At 49.8% G+C, this 23,093-nt stretch overlaps 1 protein-coding gene and 1 long non-coding RNA gene across 6 annotated transcripts; one reads left to right on the top strand and one right to left on the bottom strand.

Moving 5' to 3' along the window:
- Window positions 1-22,658, top strand: Bcl6 (BCL6 transcription repressor). Of its 5 annotated transcripts, none has more exons than XM_021635127.2 (10): window positions 1-211; window positions 9,925-9,963; window positions 10,807-10,978; window positions 12,805-13,026; window positions 14,613-15,587; window positions 16,123-16,307; window positions 17,686-17,853; window positions 19,185-19,315; window positions 19,434-19,571; window positions 21,445-22,658. In XM_021635127.2, exons 3-10 carry the CDS (start codon window positions 10,818-10,820, stop codon window positions 21,586-21,588), a joined length of 2,124 nt encoding a protein of 707 aa, XP_021490802.1. In that variant the 5' UTR covers window positions 1-211; window positions 9,925-9,963; window positions 10,807-10,817; the 3' UTR covers window positions 21,589-22,658. The 5 variants fall into 5 exon arrangements, with proteins under 5 accessions (XP_021490802.1, XP_060226125.1, XP_021490804.1 ...); XM_060370142.1 differs by lacking the exon at window positions 1-211 and adding an exon at window positions 1,279-4,906; XM_021635129.2 differs by lacking the exon at window positions 1-211 and adding an exon at window positions 7,389-7,508.
- LOC132648514 (uncharacterized) lies at window positions 7,357-15,403 on the bottom strand. The gene is made up of 2 exons (XR_009586911.1): window positions 15,263-15,403; window positions 7,357-8,463 (listed from the first exon to the last, which is right to left on the bottom strand). It is a non-coding gene; the product is annotated as an uncharacterized LOC132648514 (long non-coding RNA).
- Window positions 22,659-23,093: the final 435 nt, after the last annotated feature.

Here is a 23,093-nt window from a genome sequence, read left to right as displayed (position 1 = left end):
GCACTGGACGGCGGCGGGAGGCGAGGCCCCGGGTCCTTCCGCCGTCCCGGGGGGCGCCGCCGAGCGCGCCGGCGCCGCCGGGTCCTCCCCTGCCGCGGAGCAGTGGTAAAGCCCGCAGCTCAAATTCCGAGAATTGAGCTCTGTTGATTCTTAGAACTGGGGTTCTTAGAAGTGGTGATGCAAGAAGTTTCTAGGAAAGGCCGGACACCAGGTGATTATTGCTGTTGCTGCCGCCGCCGCTGCCGCTGCCGCCGCCGCCGCCGCCGCTGTTGCCGCTGGTTGCCGCTGCCGCCGCCGCTGCTCATGATCATTATTTTACCTTTTAATTCTTTTTTTTCCCCCTCTCCCCCTCCGCTTTTGCCAAATGCTTTGGCTCCAAGTTTTCCTGTGTGTATCTATTTGATATAAATGTATCTTGTTTATTGATTCTAGCTGTCAGGTGTTAAAATAAATGCCGAAGATCAGCCCCACGTCTCTCCCACTGTAGGATCTAGCTTTACGCATACGTATTCTTCTTCTTCTTCTTCTTTTTTTTTTTTTTTTTCTTTTTGGCTGTCTTGGGAGCGCCTCGGCCGCCTCGGGGAGGCTGTGCCGCCCTTGCCCGGTGTTGGTTTCGGTGTTTGGAGAAGGCAGGGGCGCGGGGCGGCGGGCGCTGGGCTGCGCGGCCTGGGAGGGCGGACCGCGGCGGCCCCGCCGGCTTCGCGCGGCTTGGCTTGGCTTTTCTCTCGCTCGCTTGCAAACTGCCTTTCCCCGCCGCTGCCTCCCTCCCCGCTCCGTCCTCCCGGTGCCCGCGTTGGCGGCCGTCCACCGGCCCCGGCCCCGCACAGTTTCTGCCTTGCACCCGAGCACGGGAGTCGGCCGGGGAAGGGGTGTTGGGGAGGGGGGGGGGAATGCAAGCCAAACTCCTCGGCTGGTTGTTTTATTTTCCCTTTTCTTTTTCGGTCATAAAGCCAGATGAAGTATCGTGTCTGCAGTTTCCTTTAGAGCCGTGATCTTCCCGAGGAGAGACAGTGTTTTTTTCCGGGGGGGAGGCTTCGCTTGTACGGGGCAGGGGGGGTGTTGAATACTTTGAAAATTATTCTTTCTTGCTTGGAGTCGAGGCAGTCGGGAACCCGGGTGCGCTCGGTCTGCTCAGCCCGAGGAAGGAGGCTTGAAGGCGGGACAGGGATTTTTGGGGGTGGGCGGGAGAGGGGCGCGCGGCTTTTTTGTTTTGTTTTGTTTTTTGTTTTTTTCTTTTTTGCACCTGCGGCGCTCATAGCGTGCGGGACCGGGTGGGGGGGAGGATCTTGGCCAGCCAACCCAGAGCTCTGGGGAGGTGGCGGGATTTCTGGCGGCCGCGGTGTTTGTGTTTTGGGTGCTGCGTGACTGTGTTGGCTCTCAGCGGTAGTTCCCTTCCCTCCCTTTCCTAAATTTAATTTCATTCTCCCCCACCCCCCCACCCCTCTTGGTGCAAGCTGTGTAAAAAAGGCAGCTATGGGCCTGGGTATAGCGGACTCCGGGCTTCAGATTCCCAAGGTCCTTATTTTGGGCGAAGGGAGAAAAACAGTCCTAGCCCGCGTTCCTGATGTGCAAGATCAGGGAAGGGAGAAGGGGCACTTTGTGGTTCTGGCTGGGGGACCCCGGACGGGAGGAGCGGGTGCGAAAGGGAGATCTTTGTGAGTGATTTTGCAAAAACAGATTGCGAGGTTGGTTGGATTTGCAACCTGTGGCTCTCCTCGAGGGAGTAGGAATGGGGAAAAGCGGCGGCGGCGGCCCGGGGCGGGAGTGGGTTGGGAGTTGGAACCTAGGAAATCGGCTGCCTGGGGGGCAGCGGGAGCTAGAGGCCACCCCTGCCGGAAGCAGTGAACGTTAAATGTCTTGAGAACTGCGGGTTGTGTTTGCCTGTTAATGCCGTGTTATTGGAACCTTGGAGATAAATGGAACGAGCGTTGCAAAAATGAGTTTTAAAACTCCCCCATGAGAAACAACAGTACCAAACAACATTCTTTTTTTTTTTTTTTTAAGAGTAAAATAAATAGACTCTGTGTTGTGCTCCCTCCAATAGAGGTTTAGTTTCGGTGTTAGGGATAGTGAGAAATGACCCCAAACCCAGCGCTGGAAGTACAGAGCCATTACAGGGTTCTTGACTGCTGTTAGAGACAAGCATCGCACCCCTTCCCCTAAAAAATTGCCTTTTTTTTTCCTCAGATATTGTATAATTCCCATGAGGAAAATATTACAATGCCAGTGGGTACGTTACTGTCCACCAAAAAGAAAAAGAAAAAGAAAGATAGAAAAGGAAAAGGGGGAGGAGTGGAGGGGGCCAAGAGAGGGATCCTCGGAAAAGACTGTTTAGAAATACAGTTTGTGGCTCTGAGCTATGCCACTGGCTTCCTCTGCAGTTCGCTGGTTTCCCTTTTCCTTTGCAAGGTGTGTGTGGTTTTAATAAATAACTTGAAAATAGGGGAGGGGGCAGCCTGTCCTATCTGGAGACAGGTATCTGGGTTGCTCAAGATTTACTACCGAGAGCCTTTGGCACTTTAGCAGGACCTCGTTAGCCTGCAGACCAAGCTGAGGTCCATCTGGCCCTGATCCACACTCTGTTCCTGGAGGTAGCAAGCATGAGCTCAAAGGAGCTGAGGTGAAATCATATTCTTCTTCATATACCGATTTTAATGAAAGAAGGAAAGATATTTGCCCCTGGGGGTGGGGGGGGAGAGGAAATGGAGAGAGAACACCAGGAGATGGACATTTCTCTTGCTAAAATGATTGCAGTTGAGTCCTGGGGCCAAAATAGAAACTTGTAGATGGACAAGACAACCCCCCCCCCACCGCCAACCACCACCACAGTTTATAAATAGAAGTTTCCAGTATCCTATTTGGAAGAATTTCTTTTCTAATACTTTCAGGTGTTGGGAGATTTTAAGGATCGGTTGGTAGTGACGATAAGGCTGGATATAGTGTTCACGACAACTAAGTGACCCGAGGGACGAGATGGCCCAGGAAAGCGGGTATTCATTGATTACTATCCCTCTCCTCGTTTTTGAAGGGCTTACAGGAGTGTTTTCTTGAAAAGACTAATTTATTCTGGGCTGGGTGGTCAGGAAAGGCATCCCAAATTTCTAAGCTGCCGTTTACTGAGCCCCGAGGAGGCGTTCCAGTTATGGGTTGAGTAAATGCCAATGACTAGATGTCAAAATCCTTCCTTCCCTCTGTCCCCTGCTGGGGATATCCCACTCCGTTGTGAAAAAAAAAAAAGAAAAACTTAAGTTTCAGGGGAGGCAGTGCGGCAGCGCCACCCCTTGGTGGGTGAAACTATTGATAAAAGTCACATATTTGAAAAATAATTGTGAAATGACCGTAATGAGGCATGTGGGCCCCCATCCCTCTGATGGAACTTTTAACATCAATATTTTGCAGTTAAGTTTGTCAGACGGGTTAGAAACACGTTGTTTTTCCAAGCCAGCATGGTGTCCTAACAGAGTGGAGGTGGGGGGCATAGGAGGCAGTTGGCTCTTGGCCGCGACTTCTCTGGGTTGACGGAGCTGTTTTCCCTTTCGGACTTGGCTTGAGCTGCCCGCAGTCGGTTGAGGAGGAATGTTTTGCTGTGAGATAAACCGTGGAACTGAAAGCGCTGTAGTTTCCCCGGGGGCTGTGTTGGCGTGTGTCGGGGTGCCGGGGAGAGAGGTTTGCGAACCGCAGGAGCGGCGCTAGGCTGGGCTGCAGCCCTGTGAGAGTCAAGCTTGGCGCGGGCCCGGTGTCCTACACTGCGCAACAAGTGGGACCGGATGGCCGCGATGCGCGAGCGAGCGAGCGAGCGCTCTGCACGCTGGCCCTGCTGGCCGGCTGTTTCCCAGTTCCACATCAGTAGCCACCCCAAAGACCGTATTCCGTTCGGTGCCGCGCCCCTGCTTTGCTCAGTGGGTGACGGTCCCCCGCATTCCTTCTTGGGGATGGATCATAGAGGTTATTCCCGGCTCTCGCTACCCCCCCCTCCCCGTCTCTCTCTGTCTGTCTTCCTCTCCCCTTTTGCAAGAATCTCTCTTAATACTTTCAGGTTTCGTTCTTTCCGAAAGCAAGTGTAGTTAGTGTTGAGGGGGTTGGGGATGTGTGTGTGTGTGTGTGTGTGTGCAAATAACCAAATAATACACAAAAGCAGCTCCTGAAACCGTACGCTGTTAGCTAGAGGCGTGAGCATGGGAAGAACGAGATGACATCGGCTCAAATAAATGTTTTCCGACTTGAGTTTTAGAAGCAATCCCCCCCACCCTCAAGAGAGGAGAAGGGGTACCGAGTGTAGAAGGTTATGGTAGCCGTGATTCTTGAACGGGCTGAGTCCGCCACCTAGTGGTAGGTCACGGTCAAGGTTCCCGCTCGGAGCGGTGGTCTCTGCATGCGGATGCCAGGACTGACATGGAAGGGCATTCTCCAATGAGGATGCCATCCGACACCCAAAGTTTTTACGAGACAGATGAAAACTGTGTGCTCGCGCCATCCACATCCGCAGTCGCTCAGCCGTCACGTCCATCTCAACAAAGAAACAGTACTTTCTTTGAGGACATCTGTCTGCCGCCTCTCCACAGAGAAAGTTGGTGGCAGAAGGTTGGCACCCGGACTCTCAGGAGCTTTAAGGTTTAAACCTCTTCATTGCGGTTGTGGAATCAGGCCTTACAGGAAGTTTCTGGATTCCAGAGAATTCATCAAGGGAGTTTATCCCAGTTCATCTAAGAGGAGAGGACGGCAGTTTGACCTTAGGTCACTGCAGTCCCCAGTCTGCATTGGAAACGGTTCTCTCCCAGTCTTAGCTTAAGGCTTTTGACAACAGGCATGGGGAGGTTACAGAAATTCCGAGGGGCGGAGCATCTCACGGCTGTGCTGCGTGCTTGTACAGAGAGCTGGGTGACCAGAGACTACTTCATCTAGTTGGGTATGTGCACCGAGCTGTCTGTAAACTTGCACTCCGGACTCAGTCCCTTTCCACCCGATATATCCTGTATTTGGTGGCTTGGGGGGAGACCAGGTGTGTGTGTGTGCGTGTGTATGTTCGCGTAAGCCGGTGTATAGAGGCTGTGAATAAATAGAGATTTATTCTTAAGAATGTGTCCCATCTCCTCCGTAAAGTTTTCCTTCTCAGAGCTCTTAACTGAAAGCTCCCCCCCCCCCCACCGCTTGCATTGCCGCGTTGGCGGCCTCTAGCGGCATCCTGCGCCCTCACTGCAGAGACACAGCTGTCTCCCTCCCCCCCTTTCCCCACCCCCCCCTTCTCCCGAGGCCAGAGGAATCCAGTTCATCCTCTGTCACTGCGGGGAGTTGTCCCAGGCCGCGGCGGAGAAATGCGCCTCTGTTCGGGTTGGAAAAAAATCTGGGGACGTGTCTGAAGCGCGGTCAAGTTTGACTCATCGCTTTCCAAGGACAGTTAGTGCCTTCCATCTTCATTAACGTGAATAAAGACCTTGGCCGACTTCTGTCTAGATCGAATTTGAAAAGGCATTGTTTGCTTGGGGAGATCATGCCTCTCTCTCCCGCCTCGCGGTACCCCACCCACCCCAGTGCCGATTCCATTCCAGTCAGGACGGGGGAAGAGATCTCTTCTAAAGGACGTGGGCTGCTGGCATTGTCTGTGGGCCTTCTGGAGGCTGTCTCGGCCAGGCTCGTGGGGAGCATCCCTTCAGTGCTTCAGATCTTGACGATAAAACGCATCCCTTTAGTTTATTGCGTTTCCTCGAAGCTTACAGGCTTGCAAGAGCTCGGAGGCAGGACACAAAAATGAAAGCTCATGTAACCCCGCAGGCCATCGCGGTACCAACTTGTCTTTTCATCTTTAGGGTCAGCCGGGCCCAGAGGCAGGGGCGTCAATATGGTCCTTCCTTGCCTCCAGAACAGGAGCAACGTCTTGACTCTACCCATCCTCTCCAGAAAGGGGTGGCTAGAACCTGAGCACCCTGTTAGGAAAGAGCGCTCCTGCCGGGAGCCCAGAGGCATGTTTCGGCGCGTCAGCCAGCTCCCACCCCATACCCGCTTCAAACTCCTTGTCCCTAGACCGTGATTTTACACTTGAAGGATCCTCTTTGGACTCTTTGGCGAGCTATTGAAATTATTAGATTACCAATAATCCAACAGCCATCCTGGATAGAGAGGAGTAGAGAGGCGTTCTCCAAATCCAGACAGTGGCCAAACTAGGTCAATGGAAAGGAGGGGCGGGGCGAGCAGCCGGCTGGAGTTTCAAGCCTTGATGACGGGCTCTCTCTAGCGTTAGACAGAGGTAAATACGCCATTACGATTGCGCTTCCAACAAGCTCCTCGGATAGCCATTCCTGTCCCACATAAAATTCCCTCTGTCACTGTTAGCCCACGGCGAGGGGCGAGGAGACCACAAAACAGGTTCTTAAGGCAGGAGAGACCCCATGTCGGGGGTGCGAGCCTGATCCAGCCTCCACCACAGAAAGGATGTGCGGTGCGGTGATGCTATCCGTTACTTTTCGGACCGGACAGGGGTTCTGCAGACACCGCCTGCCTGACAGGCACGATGCCGCCGAGAGCACTTAGGGGGTGACCACAGGGGTTTCATTTCTGGGGAGGCGAGGCAACCCTGCCGTGTCTCGGAGCTTGCGGTTTCGGGAAAATAAGATACTGAAATCCTGGAGTCTGTCTGGCTTCAGCCTGGTAGCTCTGGCTCTAAAGAGGGCTGGGCGGAAACCTCCCCTTTCGGGCCAACGTAGGCGGAAGGGGCTTTCAGTTTAGTTTTCGTCCAGGTTTTTTTGTTTTGTTTTGTTTTGTTTGTTTTTTTTTTTCCTTTGGATTTCCAGGTCTCTGGAAAGGTGGAGAATCTTAGTCCCGGCACTCCATCTTTTTGACCTTAACTTTTCATCTACCCATCCCCTTCTAAAACAGGGAAGGAGGTAGCAAGCGAGAGGACAGAAAGAAAACCCAAGAAAAAACATCAAGACCCTAAGACAAACAATAAAACAAAACCCAGGGCACGCAGTTGTCAGACTAGGGCAAACTGGAAATCATCAAGCGAGCCTCCGACTGTCCCCAGGCTGCCGGGCTCCGCTCTCCGCGGCTTTTAGCTTGCTAGGGGCAGTGGTAGGGACCAGGGACCGGTGAACCCGTGTGGACGGCGGCGGATTTGGGGGAAAGGGTGCTCTGTCCCCTGCCAGCGCGGGGCAGCCAGCGATCCCGGGCTGGGTTGTCAGGCCGCGGCTTCCTGGAAAGTTACTTCTCGTTGGAGCCCGCGCTGGGCAGGAGTGTTCTGTGAAATCCTCAGAGCTGAGGTCGACTACGTTCCGGGAATGAGAGGGCTGTGCCATTCCTCTCGTGGCGTGGCCCCCTGCTTTGACAGAGTAACAGGAAAAAAAAATACACAATGCTAGCTACCGAGGTGCATGAAACCATTTATTTGAATGTAACCAAATTAAGGGCCGTTACAGTCCTACCACCCGGCCCTCGCCACATCTTCCCGGGCTTCGAGGCGGATGGGCAGCCGGTGCCAGCCGATCGCCAGGGGGTGGGCAGTCCCAGGAAGACAGGTACAGTTAGGTGCGGGTTAGCCAGTCTGCGCAGGCTTGCCAGGCGGCGGGACTGGGGTTTGTGCGGGTGTGTGTGTGAGCGGGAGAGTGCGGCTGCCACCACCCCCTCCCAAAGGGAAGAGAAAGGACGGTTGCGAGCTCTCTCTCTCTCTCTCTCTCTCTCTCTCTCTCTCTCTCTCTCTCCTGTTCTCAGTTCTGTTGCCTTCTTTGCCAGTTTTTCTCCCCTCTCTCTTCCTCTCCCTTTCCCCCCTCCCACTGGACGCTCCTTTAGTGACGCTGCCTCATTGAATGTACACCAGGAAAAGCTGGACCTGGCGTTAGAGTGGGGATCCAGTTCTGGTTGGGTTCTCTTTGCTGGCCCGATTGTCCTTGGAATCAGAACTTTGTTGGAGATTGGTTTTGAGATCTTGGGCAAGGGCTTGTTCTGGGAGCCTCAGTTTCCTTCATATAAAGAGATAAGGTGCACGGCTGGGTGGGAAAGGACTGAGTGATTTCTAAAACAAGCAAGCTGAGTGCTTGTGGAGCTTCCGGCTAGGCTTCATTTGGTGGGAGGCAGCTCGAACATTAGCCCCCACCGGAGGGGGCTGTGGAACCTGCTGAGACCAGCCGACTGACAGAGAAGTGAATCCTTAGAGGAGAGTGACTCCATAGAACACCCTTGCTCTGCATGTGCTTTTTTTTTTTTTTGAGGGAGACGGGCTTAATGTAAGAAGCCTAAGGCCAGGCTGACAGTGGACATAGAAGGGCTGCCTATTTTGTTTGCTTCTGTCTGGAGTGAGTCATTGCCACTTGTCATGGTGAAACGGCAAATCTGGGCTTCCTGTGGTTCCGAAAGTCTGTGACTGGAAATCCACAAGTGAGCTGGTGGTTGAAGCTTAGCCCAAGTATTCCAGAAGGGCTTATGGATCTCTTCCATGGGGAAGCAGGAGAAAGTTGGTAAATAAACTTCACGTGTCTTCAGCATTTATTTAAAAGAGAGAGAGAGAGAGAGAGAGAGAGAGAGAGAGAGAGAGTCATTGAACTTGGGTGAGGACCAAGAGAAATCTTTTTACTCACTCAGAACTAGGACGGGCTCTGGAAGAAATAGATTCTCTTGTCTTTTTCTGTCCTCTCCCTCTTTCCCCGTTTCCTACCCCCCAGCTCTGCACACCCACTTGCACATATTAACCTCGAGGCCACCGAGAATCGGTGACTGGCACTTAGCGTCACAGAGAAATATCTGAGTGTTTGGTTACAGACTCAAGGAAACCTCACATTTTAGAGTGTTCATTTGGTAAGGCTCGGCAGCATGGAATGGATCTAAGTTTGTGTGGGGGAAGGAACTTAAAACTGAGATTCACCCACTTCAGGGTGCTGCTGTTTTGTGTGTCCTACAGCACGTAGGCTGACTTGGAAAGAGAACAGGAATCTGAGCCAGAAGACCTAGGGCCAGGCCATCAACTATCTACGTGGCCCAACATGACCTCACTGGCCTTAGGTCCCTTTACCCGGAAAGCGGCTCTGAAGGGCTGTGCTGTTTAAATGGGAGGACAGAGTTCCAATATATTATTGCTCCGCTTTGCAGCCCACATTTGACCATAAAGGGAATTCTTGCACCTATGCTTTTAATGATTTTTGTTTTAGAGAAACCAACTTGGGGAGAGTGCATATTTCATTAAATCTCTTGAAGGCTCTCTGGCCAGTTCTCAGATAAACCACACAGTTAAATCTTTCACTAGCCAGGAGAAGCTCAAACTTGGAAGCTATGGTCAGTCCTCTGTCTAGTTTTAGACCTGGAAACAGAGCGAGGGGAAAGTTTGAAAAGGAGGGCAAAGATACTCAAGGAATGCATAAACATGGTGTCTCAGGTTTTATTCTGTAGAGTTGGTATTCAGTCTAAAGCGTTCCAGAGAATCAGGAAATACTGCCTGGCTGTTTGTCTTGAACAAGTCATTTGAACCCTGAGTCTCAATTTCATCACCAGTGAAATAAGGATAAAGATATTGGCCCTATCAGCCTTGTGGAATCATTCTAAGACTTGAAAGATAATATTTTTAGCAAGGGTTTGAATAGCATCCAGTGTTTTTAGGCTCCTGAAGAATCATTTTCATTAATATTGAAAGAACTACTTATTTTTTTCCCATAAACTCAAATGGCCTTTTGATGTGTGTGTGTGTGTATATATATATATGCAGGTATATTTAATTAATGTATGCAATGGTATTCCTTTACTCATAAGGAGAAGGCATTGTTACTAAATGCCTGCTGTTTCTATAAGGACGGAGCTGGAATATGTTTGCTAGCTTGTGGGGAAACCGCACCAGCTGGCAGGCTGCAGCTATCAAAGCAAAGCTAACTACGTGTGTCCTAAAATAAGATTGGAGTGGACAATCTTAACACTCATTTAGTCAATCTCTGTTTGCTCTCTTCTTTGCAGTTTTAAAGCAAAATTTTGGACTGTGAAGCAAGGCATTGGGTGAGTAAATCAAATTACATGCTATAAAATTTGTAGGTGAATTGTTTCTTTTTAATTTTAACGTTGCAAGCCTGTGTGTGTGTGTGTGTGTGTGTGTGTGTGTGTGTGCGGTCTGTCACCTTTCTCTTAAACAAAGGATAATGAATTCTCTCCATACAGATCTCAGCCCTTACCCCTCTGACCTGACACTAACTTTTAGTACTGTTGTGTGGTGTCATTCATTCATTCCCTTATTCATCCTTAGTTCAGGCTAACATGGTTACCTACTCTGCAGGCATTGTGTTATTGCTAAATACTCAAACTATTGAACAAAACAATTGCAGAACATGGGATGAATAATGAAATGAAATACTGATAAAAATAGCTGTGCTTTTTTTTTTTTTTAAAGAACCTATTATGGTGTAGGCACATATTTCTAATTTTAAAAACCACATAGGTATTGCTGTTCCTATTTTGGAAAACCAAAGCCCAGGAACTGTACCAGCATACTCTAAGTAACAGAGCTGGTGAAAGGCAAAGCTAGCTAGGTAACTCTCCAAGAGTGGTTTTCTCCCCATTGCAACACACTCCCTGCCTCTCAATGCTTGGCAGTGCCTTCAGTATGCAGAAAAACACTCCACTCTCAGTCCTTCCTTTCCCCTTTCCCCTAAAGAGCTTCCTACCCTAGCCTTTATTCTCCCCATTTGACAGCTATGAGAAGTAATGTCCAGAGATGGCTATGAATTGTCCACTAGTTCCCCGAGTTGCATTCTATCCCTTAGCAGGCTAAGCCATCTCATCGGTATTCTTGGTAAGCAGGAAATAGGCTCTCAAGGTCTCACAGGAGTGTTAACTTCTGTCCAGGCAAACACAACATGGCCTCGCCGGCTGACAGCTGTATCCAGTTCACCCGCCATGCGAGTGACGTTCTCCTCAACCTCAATCGTCTCCGGAGTCGGGACATCTTGACTGACGTTGTCATCGTGGTGAGCCGTGAGCAGTTCAGAGCCCATAAGACAGTGCTCATGGCCTGCAGGTGAGTGGTTTGGGGTTGGAGGGTGACCACATAAAGGGGGGGGTGCTAGGATTGGCAGCCAGCAAGTTGAGGTGACTACGTAGACCACTCTGTGTCTGAGATGACACTCCCTTGGTCTCCAGATCTCAGCACAGGACCTTGTGCTGTGGACTCAAGGAAATAATTGAATGAACACATCTTTGGAAAAGAGTTTCTGGGCATAATAGGTGAAGAAATCACAAACTCTTAAAGACAAGATGTGTCTGCGGCCAGCAGAGAGTACCTTAAGTTAACCAGTGTGGGGATGAAATGCAAAAGAGAGCTCCTAAATAGTTTAACCCAGCTGGAAAGCCACTGATCTTTTATGGCATAATTGTACTTTATTTAAAAAAAAATCGGTTTTTATTTTTTTGAGATACGGTTTCTCTGTGTTTAGTCTTGGCTGTCCTAGAACTCATTCTGTAGACCAGGCTGGCTTTGAACTCACAGAGATCTGCCTGCACCTACTACCTAAATTCTGGGATTAAAGGCATGCACGACTACCACCCTTAAAAGTATATTTTTTGAGACAGGGTTTAATGTAGACTAAGATGGCCTTGAACACATTATCTAGCTAATGTGTGTGTTTCTGTGTGTGTCTGTGTGTATGTGAGAGAGAGAATAAAAATAAAACTGCATTAAAAATTTTAAATATGGGAATGGGAATTTATAGATATGTAACAGAATAGCTAGTGTTTAGTGTTTTTGTTTTAGCTACAACCCTATTAAGCACATCCACGAATATCCTTTTACTTAGCAGATCAGGAAACCAAGGTGCAGAGAATTTAAGGATATTCGCCATGGTTGAAGAGCTACTTACTAGAGAAGGCCTGGCTCACTCCAGCAACCCACCCAGAACGAGTACAGTTGAGACAACAGTGTAGCCTAGACTTTTAGTTTTAACTGACTAGACAGCATGACCTGAAGTCATGGTTTGGGATTAGACCTAAATCTTCTAGGAACAGACCCAGAAAGACACACATGGTATATACTCACTTATAAATGGATTTTAGTCATATAGTGCAGAATAGACTTACTAAAATGCACAGACCCCCAAGAAGATAAGCTCGATGGGCATCTTAGGCTTCATGTGGGCCTACCAGTTAGGGAGGCATCTTGCCTGCTTTTTGATCACTTCTTCCTGATGGGGCTTCCCTACCAGGCCACAGGGGAGGAAGACAAACTCAGTCCTTGTGTGAATAGATGAGCTGGGGTGTCTGGGTGTCCCTATTCTGAGGAGTTGTAGAAGGAGGATGGGACTGGGAGGGGAGAGGGGTGGGGCCTATGGCTGAGATGTAAATTGAGTTAATTAATAAAAATATCTTCTAGGAATAATTGACCTTCTGGTATTCTTTACACCTTGAGCAAGGCAGTGGAGTATAAACATGGATATATCTTCATTACCCATCCCCTGCCCGCTCCTCATGCAATAGACTTTCAAAAATAACGCTCTTGTGATAAAGCAAGGAAAACACTCACAGCAAACACATAAAGTAAGAACAGTGACTGCAGATGAGTTCTAAACTAGATGAAAAGAAACCAGTGATGTGGTCCCAAAAGTATCTCCGTACCCTGTTTCCCAGTTGTAAGGGTGGAACACGGTGGTTCATACCTTGCAGGATTAGGGAGAAGACAGGCTAATGTAAATATGCGAAATGCTTAAGGGATTCCCGGGACCTGCTGGACTTCCACCAGTAGAAGTTATTATTAAGTGCCATGGAGCTCTGGGCTCTGGGACTCTGGGCTCTGGGAAGACCGGGCACACAGATGCTTTGCAGTCACTATAGTGGCACCTGTTTGTTTTGCAGCGGCCTATTCTACAGCATCTTCACTGACCAGCTGAAATGCAATCTCAGCGTAATCAACCTGGATCCTGAGATCAACCCTGAAGGGTTCTGCATCCTCTTGGACTTCATGTACACATCTAGGCTCAACCTTCGGGAAGGCAACATCATGGCTGTGATGGCTACAGCCATGTACCTACAGATGGAGCATGTTGTGGACACCTGCAGGAAATTCATCAAGGCCAGGTGAGCTGCTGCCTCAGGAGAAGCAGTGGATAAAGGCTAGATCAGGAATCACGTGTGCTTTGATAGCCTTCATGACACAGGATATCTCTCTTTCTACATTTATTCCATGCTTGTACTCTTCACTCATGTACTCTAGGTAGATGTAATTCCTTGCAGCAGCCCAGATGTATATGTTCTGTGTACCCCAACTCACCCACCTTCACGCTGTTTTCTTTTAGTCTCTTTTTCTTCCCCCTATTCACCCCTGCAAAGCCAAAACTGGATGCCTTTTCCATGGCCGTTTTTCTGACTTCCTCAGCTCATCCGTGTTTGGCAGGCGGCCTTTTGCTCTTCCTTCCGACCTTCCCTCTCTTAACATTGATCTGAACATGTTAGTTCTCCTTTAGAATTCTATGATAACTATTTATACAGGTGCCTTGGTCTCCTACCCACGCACAGGCTGCGTGAGTTTACAGAGCTGCATTGTTCTTCGTCTATGTCTTCGTGCTCCTAGTTGGGAGGACACTGAACGAACAGAATTGAGTTCACTGGGTCTAACCCTTACACAAGAGGCAGGAGAGACATGCACATTATCAGAAGGTGGAGGATCCTGAGGATCAAAGTGATCCTCCTTGGTCTATGGAGCAGTTGCGTGAGGCTTACCTTCTGCAGAGCTTTAGGAGAACTTCCACCTTTCTCCATAGAAGGGATTTCTAGTCTGTATTTAACCACTTCCAGGGACTGAAAACTCGCATTCTCAGAGTCATACCATCTACCCCAGGTAGTTGGAAAGTCTCTCTGTACAGCCCCTTGGAATCTGGCCCCGTTAACCCTCCCCTTCGGATTCTAGCTCTGTCAGTGGAGAGTGTGCCCTACTTTTTTCACCCACATAAGTCCCTTTAAGTATTTGCAGCCAGTGTTTTCGTCTCCAGTGGGTGATAAAGGCGGCAAGTTCATCTTTGCCATCATTTGGGAGTACTTTATACAGGCCAGGCCTTGTGCTCTGAATGGTTAAGCAACTTGCTCCAGGTCAGAGCTGGGTTTGCAAATCAGGCCAGGCTGCACCAGAGCCAGGGCTTCTGCACTGGTCACTGCCTGCTCTCCCTCATCAACTTCCCTGCGAATCTGTTGAGCACACGGGACAGGTCTTTTAGTTAATATGATCTGGTCGCATAGTTCCAACATTGTACAGATCCTTCCTTCCTTGTTTCCATGTGTATAATATGGCCTGCTTTTCCCTGCAGGACTTTTGCACGCATGAAATGAGATAAGGGCTTTAAAAGCTTTTCTATAACCCATGCAAGTCTATGTGAGAAGACTTACAGTTTCCAAGACATTCATACATGGGTTTCTCACATTTCCAAGACCATGCCCAAGAAGACACAGATTATCTGAGTAGCTCGTCTTCCTCTGTTCCCCCAACGGTAGCCCAGCTTGGTAGACTTCTGGGTATAAATGCCCTATAATTGTGTTTCCCTACCCCAGAGCCACATCTCCCATGTCTAGCTGACTCAAGCACGGATATGGTTATATAACAGTGTCACTGGAAGGTCATCTGTTCAACAGTTCTAATTTGGGTCTTTTTTGTTTTTTTAAATCCTCCACAGTGAGGCAGAAATGGTCCCGGCACTTAAGCCACCACGTGAAGAGTTCCTGAACAGCCGGATGTTGATGCCCCATGACATCATGGCCTATCGAGGTCGTGAGGTTGTGGAGAACAATCTGCCACTAAGGAATACCCCTGGGTGTGAGAGCAGAGCTTTTGCCCCTGGCCTATACAGTGGCCTGTCAACACCACCAGCCTCCTATCCTATGTACAGCCATCTCCCGCTCAGCAGCTTCCTCTTCTCCGACGAGGAGCTCCGAGACGCCCCCCGCATGCCTGTGGCCAACCCCTTCCCCAAAGAGCGGGTTCTCCCCTGCGACAGTGCCAGGCCAGTCCCCAGTGAGTACAGCAGGCCGGCCATGGAGGTGTCCCCCGGCTTGTGCCACAGCAGCATCTACTCGCCCAAGGAGGCGGTCCCAGAGGACGGACGGAGTGACATGCACTACAGCGTGCCTGAGGGTCCCAAGCCTGCTGCCCCTTCTGCCCGGAGCGCCCCCTACTTCCCCTGCGACAAAGCCAGCAAAGAAGAAGAGAGACCCTCTTCCGAGGATGAGATCGCCCTGCATTTCGAGCCCCCCAATGCTCCCTTGAATCGGAAGGGGCTGGTTAGTCCCCAGAGTCCCCAGAAATCCGACTGCCAGCCCAACTCACCCACGGAGTCCTGCAGCAGCAAGAGCGCCTGCATCCTTCAGGCTTCTGGCTCCCCTCCAGCCAAGAGCCCCACTGACCCGAAAGCCTGCAACTGGAAAAAGTATAAGTTCATCGTGCTGAACAGCCTCAATCAGAATGCCAAACCAGAGGGCTCTGAGCAGGCCGAGCTGGGGCGCCTCTCCCCTCGGGCCTACCCTGCCCCGCCTGCCTGCCAGCCGCCTATGGAGCCTGCGAACCTTGATCTTCAGTCTCCAACCAAGCTCAGTGCCAGTGGAGAGGACTCTACCATCCCCCAAGCCAGCCGGCTCAATAACATCGTTAACAGGTGATTTCAGAGGCCCTGTGGGTCTAAGGTCAGGGGCTTCCCCAGTGCAGTTCCGGGGCGTTGTCACTTCGGACGGATGCAGAGTACAGGGCTAGCTAGTTTGTTTTTGTATGAAATGCTGAGGGGCGATTAGCCCGAGTCGGGATGCATATTACACTGAAGTTGTATTTTCCTTTCATTTTGTTTTGTTTTCTCATAGCAAGAGAGGGCATTCCCTTGTGTGGGAGAAAAGCATTCCACAAATCCCAGAGGCACTTCCTGCGGTCTTGAAGGAGCGGGGAACCCCTCTTTTAGATTGAGAGAGGTTGTGGGAGTTGCCTTAAGGAGAAACAACTGGGACTGGACGTGGAAGTTGGGCACCCCATGGACTCCAGCCAGCAGAGGAGGGCTTGGAGGGGGGGTGCTCTGAGCCTTCGAGGGGGAGAGGGCTATTCCAGTGTCTGGGCTTGCCTGAGCGCAAGAGAGAGGTCAGCATGACCCCTGCATAGACCGCTCTTCCCAGGTGGGTGCTGAGGCTCCTGTTTTCTGTCGGCAGGTCCCTGACAGGCTCCCCGCGAAGCAGCAGCGAGGGCCACTCACCACTCTACATGCATCCCCCAAAGTGCACGTCCTGTGGCTCTCAGTCCCCGCAGCATACAGAGATGTGCCTCCACACCGCTGGCCCCACGTTCCCCGAGGAGATGGGAGAAACTCAGTCAGAGTACTCAGATTCAAGCTGTGGTGAGTCCCTTTCTGCCCCTCCCTCTCAATGCCCAGGAGAAGGAAGCCCCACCTCCCTCCCCCACCTCCCGGCTTTGTATTTCCATTTTATTTGTGCTTCTGTCTCTGGGATGTGATCCAGATTAGAAGTCCATTGGTACCCACCATCAACAGCAGTACTTACCCTGCCTCCCTTACCATCTCCCAGGAGATGGGCTGATTCAAACAAGCCACCAGGGGTAGGTGGCTGAGCAGTCTTCAGCTTTGCCCCAGATTAGGTGGCCTGCAAGGGTGCTGGAACCCTCTAAGCTTTCCCAGTGTCTGTCTGTGTCAAAACTATTGTACTGACCTGGGTACATAATAGCATTTCCTGGTAGGCTATAGATACTCTGTGGGGAAACATCTGGCTTTAGTTATTTCGTGTGTCTTTCATGGGCCTTAGTCGGTTCCCAGCATGGTTGAAGGTACTTAGAAAATGTCTGCTGAGTTAAGTGAGTTGAACTAAATTATTAAATTAATTATTTCCATATAGTCAGTATTGGCTCCCTCAATTTTTAACCTGGTAAAAAATCTAACTCTACAAAGCTCTAGATACTGTCTCTTATGACCCAGGAAGTAGCTAATACGGCTTAAATTGCTGTGGTATACCATTCTTAAATGATTATGACAAAAGAAAGAAGTTGGCTTACAGTGAGCAGTTTGGCAAAGGGTCACAAATCAGAGGGAGAATTAGGGACTGTGCCCGCCTGTGCCCAGATGATTTTCTTGTCCTGCATTCCAGTTCCCATCACTGTCCCCCTTTCTAACATCTCCTTTAGTGTGCCAGTATTACAGATGGGTTTTGAAGACATGAAAGGAAGCTAGGTATAAGATGATCATGGAGTCCTCATTGATCCAGTTAAAGGATAATTGGATTAGATCTGTGTCTCATGTCCCGATAATTTGTCATTCTCTTTCACTGTATAATGTGTTTCTATGAGTAGGCAGGACAGGGATTATTAACCTTACTTTGGAGACAAAGAGAGGCTTAGAGAGGTAAAGGGTCTTTCCCCAGGGCTTCTGTGTGTGAAAGAAGTTGAACTTTGAACTGATAAGGAACACTTCTCAGAGCTCTTGGAGGAGAAAAGCTAACTTGTCCTCAAATTGGTGAGGGCGTATGAGAGCCTCTGGAGTGAAATGTCTGGACCTTAAGATTCAGTCTCTCTCCCGTCTCTCTCTTCCATGACTGAGATTGTAAATGCTAAGGAAAAGAAAAGTCCCACTGGCCTTAGGGGTTCCCGTAAGTGTTAGGTAAGGAGCCTGGGGTCGGGTGAAACACTGGCGTAGTCCCAGAGCAGGGAGGCTTTCAAGCTCTGCCCTGCGGCCTCATGCTGACATGGTACCCCTTCGCGCTCTGCAGAGAATGGGGCCTTCTTCTGCAACGAATGTGACTGCCGTTTCTCCGAGGAGGCCTCGCTCAAGAGGCACACGCTGCAGACGCACAGTGACAAACCATATAAGTGTGACCGCTGCCAGGCCTCCTTCCGCTACAAAGGCAACCTCGCCAGCCACAAGACCGTCCACACGGGTATGGCTTTGTCTCAAACCTAGGGACTTGGCTGGAGGGAGGCAGGAGGCAGGCCCCCACCCTGGCTTCAACTAGGGCCGTGGTCTTCAACCTGTGGGTCATGACCTGTCTGTGGGGGTCAAATAACCCTCTCACAGGGGTCACATATCGGATCTCGTGCATATCAGGTATTGACCTTAGGATTCATAACAGGAGCAAAATTACAGCCATGAAGTGGCCATTGATATAATTTGAAGATTGGTGGGGGCGGGGGGGGGTCACCACAACATGAGAGACTGTATTAAAGGGTTGGAGCATTAGGAAGGTTGAGAACCAGTGAAGAAGGGGATTAACCCTGTCTTGTCTCTGCCACTTTTCTTACTCCATCTGTTCCCTCTGTGATTTTTGTCCTGCTTCTCTGCCTTTGCTGGGGTTAGAAGTTTTGATCCCCCTGGTTGAGTTGAGGAGACTGATGCTGATAGAGGCAAAGTGGATTGGGTTTGGGTAAAGCCAGCTAAAAATAAAAGCCTCTTGGTGTTCCTCAAGGACTTCTCAAGCAAGTTCCATTCGTTTTCCCGGGACGGGCTTCACAACCTCATTGTTGTGGGCATTCACCAGCTCTCAGACCTTTCAGTGGCCCCATTCTCCCCGAAACTTTCCATGGAGGAAGGCTCAGCCGTGGATTGGTTTCCTCTGCCTGGCCTCAGCTCAGCCCCACACCCCGCCTTGCTTGCAAATGGAATACAGCTGTAGCTGCCACAAGCGGAAAAGTATGTTCTGAGAGAGAAACTAGAGCAGCCTGATTGTATCTCCCTGGTGGATTGTTGCGTCAGTCTGACCAAGGGAAGAGCCAGAAGAGGCTTCCCAGATTGTCCAAATCGGCCCTGTCTATTCAGAGAGAGAAACTGAGGCCCAGGGAAGGACTGAGTCTTGCTCAAGCCTTGTATAGGCAGACGACACTAAGGACAATACTAGTTCTGCGGGTTTGGCGTCTTGAATCCTCCCTCACTGTGTCTGACTTGCAGCGTTTCTATCCCACCCTGCCCACCTGCCTGTTCCTTGGCTTTGCGCCCTGCTGGGTGTAAGGAGGGCCCTAGACCAGTGGTTCTCAACCGGTGGGTCGCGACCCCTGGGGTTCCGTCGCGTGGCTTTTTCACAGGGGTCATTCAAGACTATCAGAACACACAGACACTGACATTGACGATTCGTAACTGTAGCAAAAATTACAGTTAGGAAGTAGCAACAAAAGGCATCAGTGGCCTCGGATGGGAGCAGTTAGTCACCTTGACATTAAGGGCCAGTGTCGATCTCCATTAAATATGATTTCCTTTCCCCCTTTGGCTCGGCGACAGGCGAGAAACCGTACCGCTGTAACATTTGCGGAGCGCAGTTCAATCGGCCGGCCAACCTGAAGACCCACACTCGAATCCACTCTGGAGAAAAGCCCTACAAATGCGAAACCTGCGGGGCCAGATTCGTGCAGGTGAGCAGGGCAGCGTGGAGAAGGGACTCCCCCGCTCCCCCCCCCCCCGTGGGGAGCTGGTCGTGGGCAGGAGGTGCGCCCTGGCAGCACCCCTCCTTACGCCGCCCTCCTCCCCCAGGTGGCCCACCTCCGCGCGCATGTGCTCATTCACACCGGAGAGAAGCCATACCCCTGTGAAATCTGCGGCACCCGCTTCCGGCACCTGCAGACCCTGAAGAGCCACCTGCGCATCCACACAGGAGAGAAACCTTACCATGTACGTAAACGCCGTGGCTCCTGGCCCACCGGGGCGGGAGGGATGTGGGGGCAAGTGGGCAGCAGAGCCGATGGCTCCAATCTCTAGTGTTGGAGCAGGGGTCTAGAGGTCAGGAGAGCCACCTCTGGGCCCTGAAGGTCAACATCCCCCTCGCCAACAGTCCCAGGGCTCAGTGTTCGTCTCTAAAATGGAGGCGTTGCTCTGGGTGACCTGAGCCTCAGGCAAGGAGACACTTAATCGTTCCACAAATACGTGAGCGTCTCCAGCATACCTTTCCACTAGCTATGTGCGAAAGAGTAGCTAAGGTGGTGAAGAGTTGCTTAGAAGAAGGAGAGCAACCAGAGAGATATGGCAAAGAAACCCACCAAAGTCAGGACCAAAAATAAGTGTAGGAAACACTGTTTCAGGAAAGGGCAGGGGAGAACTGGAAGGTGGTGTGGGAGTTAAGAGCACTTGCTGCTGTTTCCGAAGATGAGGGTTCAGTTCCCAGCACTCAGATCGGGTGGTTCACAGCCATCTTTATTATATTTCCAGCTCAGGGGCTTCATCCCTCTCTTCTGCCCTCCCCGGGTACCTGAATGCACGTGATGCAGATATAGAAAAGGATGCATGCGTGTAAATAAAAAAATTCCAAAGAAAGGGCAGGTGCCTGCATACTTTGTGCGGGGCTAGGGCTGTTGGAATGGTCGTGTCCCAGAGCAAAGCCTCAGCACACGACAGTCTGCTGGTTAAGTTCTGAATGTGGCGTAAGCTGAAACCGTGACATTGGACATTTGTCTGAAATTTAACTCTCTGAGGACCTGAATCAAACACAATTGGAAAGCAGCCACACGATTCCCTTTACGTATTGCATTGGTGCTGCCCTGAGGCGTTAAGGGCAGCGCTGGGCACAAGAACTAATCAACGAAGGGCTCACTCGCACGCAGCTGATAAGCGGCAAAGTACATTGCTTCTTAAGACTTTGAATGAGTATCTCTGTACTTGTTTCTTGGCAGACAGGTTATTTTCGACTTTACGGTCTTACTTTCCTCATCTGTACATTGATTTGGCAAATAGTGCCTGCGTCATAAAGTGGCTGTATTTAGGGAAATAATCCATTCGGTGCTTTGAGGCGTTCAAGCACAGAGCTGTATTGCGAACTGCTAGAATTTTAGTCGCAGGGGCAATAAGAGTTGATAGTGATGTTTGGCATTGATTGGCCCACATTCTGTAAGCCATTGATGGCTTACAGAAGGGAAACCTTAAGTCTTGATAGATGATGTGGCCAGGATACACAGCAATGGGTGGCACAGGTTCAGTGGACCTATGCTATTTGAAAAATCATCTCCCAGAATCCCCATGAATTTAGGCTATTTAGTTCACTTGTGCTGTTGCTTTCACAGTTTTCTGAAGGTACGTTCTGGTAGGATGTAGGGAGCCTACAAAGTTGCGATGAGAAGCACTCATTACCTCCAAAGCATTAGCCACCTGATGAGGACGTTAGCACAGCAGGACCGTTGTGGGCAAGGTTGCAGATCTGAGAGCTAAGGAGAGATAAATTATCTTATCTTAGGTTGAGAAATGTGTTATTAATTAGGGGAGTTTGCATCTGAACTTATCTTTTGGATAAGACTTGTACTCACGCACTTAAGTCAGGGAAGGACACTTCAAGCCTGAGGGACACATGAGTGGAAGGGAAAGCTGGGACATTTGCACAATGTCGACTTAAAGTGCAGTGGGAGCCAAGATTCAAATGGGTGCTAAGCCTGCCCTTTGAGAAGGAGGAGCTGCCTCCACCCAGCCCTCACAGAGCCATCTCTCCTCTGGGTTTTTGAGCAGTGACATGTTTCCTGAGTTGATGACAGCTAACGCTCTGCTCTTGCTGTCTCTCCAGTGTGAGAAGTGTAACCTGCATTTTCGTCACAAAAGCCAGCTGCGACTTCATTTGCGCCAGAAGCACGGCGCCATCACCAACACCAAGGTGCAGTACCGGGTGTCCGCCGCCGACCTGCCTCCGGAGCTCCCCAAAGCCTGCTGAAGCATGGAGCGTTGACTCTTTTCCTTTCCAGCCCCTTCTCAGAATCTACCCAAAGGATGCTGTAACACTTTACAAAGGTCATCCCATGATGTAGTGCCTCTCTCATCCACTAGTGCAAATCATAGTTGGGGCGGGGGTGGGGGTGGGGTTTGCGGGATGGGGAGCCAAGGCAGCTCCCCTTCCCACACTGCCATAAAACATTAAGAAAATACTATTGCTTCTTCTCCTATGTGTAAGGCAAACCATGTCAGCAAAAATCAAAATCATTTTTCTATATCAAAGCAGGGGAGAATGCAAAAGTTCTGACTTGACAGGTTGTAACATGAGGAATGTAAATGTTCTGTGGGAACAGAGATCTCTTTTGTATGTAAATGTGTATTGTTTTAAAAGACAAGACTTCAGTATGTTGTCAAAGAGAGGGCTTTAATTTTTTTAACCAAAGGTGAAGGAATATATGGCAGAGTTGTAAATATATAAATATTATATATATATAATATAAATATATAAACCTAAAAAAGATATATTGAAAATATAAAACTGCGTTAAAGGCTCGATTTTGTATCTGCAGGCAGACACGGATCTGAGAATCTTTATTGAGAAAGAGCACTTAAGAGACTATTTTAAGTATTGCGTCTGTATAAGTAAGAAAATATTTTGTCTAAAATGCCTCAGTGTATTTGTATTTTTTTGCAAGTGAAGGTTTACAATTTACAAAGTGTGTATTAAAAACAAAAAGAACAAAAAAAAAGCTGCAGAAGGAGAAATGTATACTTTTGTTCTAGTTTTCAGTTTGTATATACCTGTAACGTGTTCACGGTGCCTTTTTTCACGGAAGTTTTCAATGACGGACGAGTGTGCGCCATCCCTTTCTGACGCGTAGGCAGACACGGGGACTTGAAGAAGTTGTCACTAACTAAACTCTCTTTGGGAATGTCTGACTCCTCCCACATTCTGCGTCATGCTTGTTGTTTTAAATTACTCCGGAGACAGGGTTTGGCTGTGTCTAAACTGCATTATTGCGTTGTAAAATATAGCTGTACAAATATAAGAATAAAACATTGAAAAGTCAAGCCAGCTTTTTCTGGGAATCTGTCTTTGCGTCGAGGTCCTGGTGAATCCAGCCTCCTGTTCCAGTGGGAAATGTTCTAGGAGGGGGAGGGGCTACTGGCCGGGAGAGGTCAGAGAGGGACATTACTTGAGGCTAACCTGGGGTTTGTCCAGGTCACTTTCTGCCTGTTTGGGTTGTAAACACCAGGATCAGCTGCAGAGCCCAGACACCGGGCCTGAAGGTCACGTTGAGAAACTGAATGGACCCTTCCCCAGCTCGGAACTGTGCTCTTGATAACTCCACTCCTTGCTCTTTAGGCACAAACATGTCATGGTCTGGGCCTCAGTAGAGTATTTTTTCCCCCTAAAGTGAGAAGTCCCATCTTGGCCCTGGCTTCATAAACAAGTTTTCTTCACTTGGCTAAGTGGGGCAGGTGAGAGGTGTCTGGCTTTAGCCA

This window comes from Meriones unguiculatus, chromosome 17 (assembly GCF_030254825.1).
Source record: "Meriones unguiculatus strain TT.TT164.6M chromosome 17, Bangor_MerUng_6.1, whole genome shotgun sequence".
Lineage (NCBI taxonomy): Eukaryota > Metazoa > Chordata > Mammalia > Rodentia > Muridae > Meriones > Meriones unguiculatus.
Note: the sequence above shows the minus strand (reverse complement) of the source record. Positions and strands in the feature narration are given on the sequence as shown.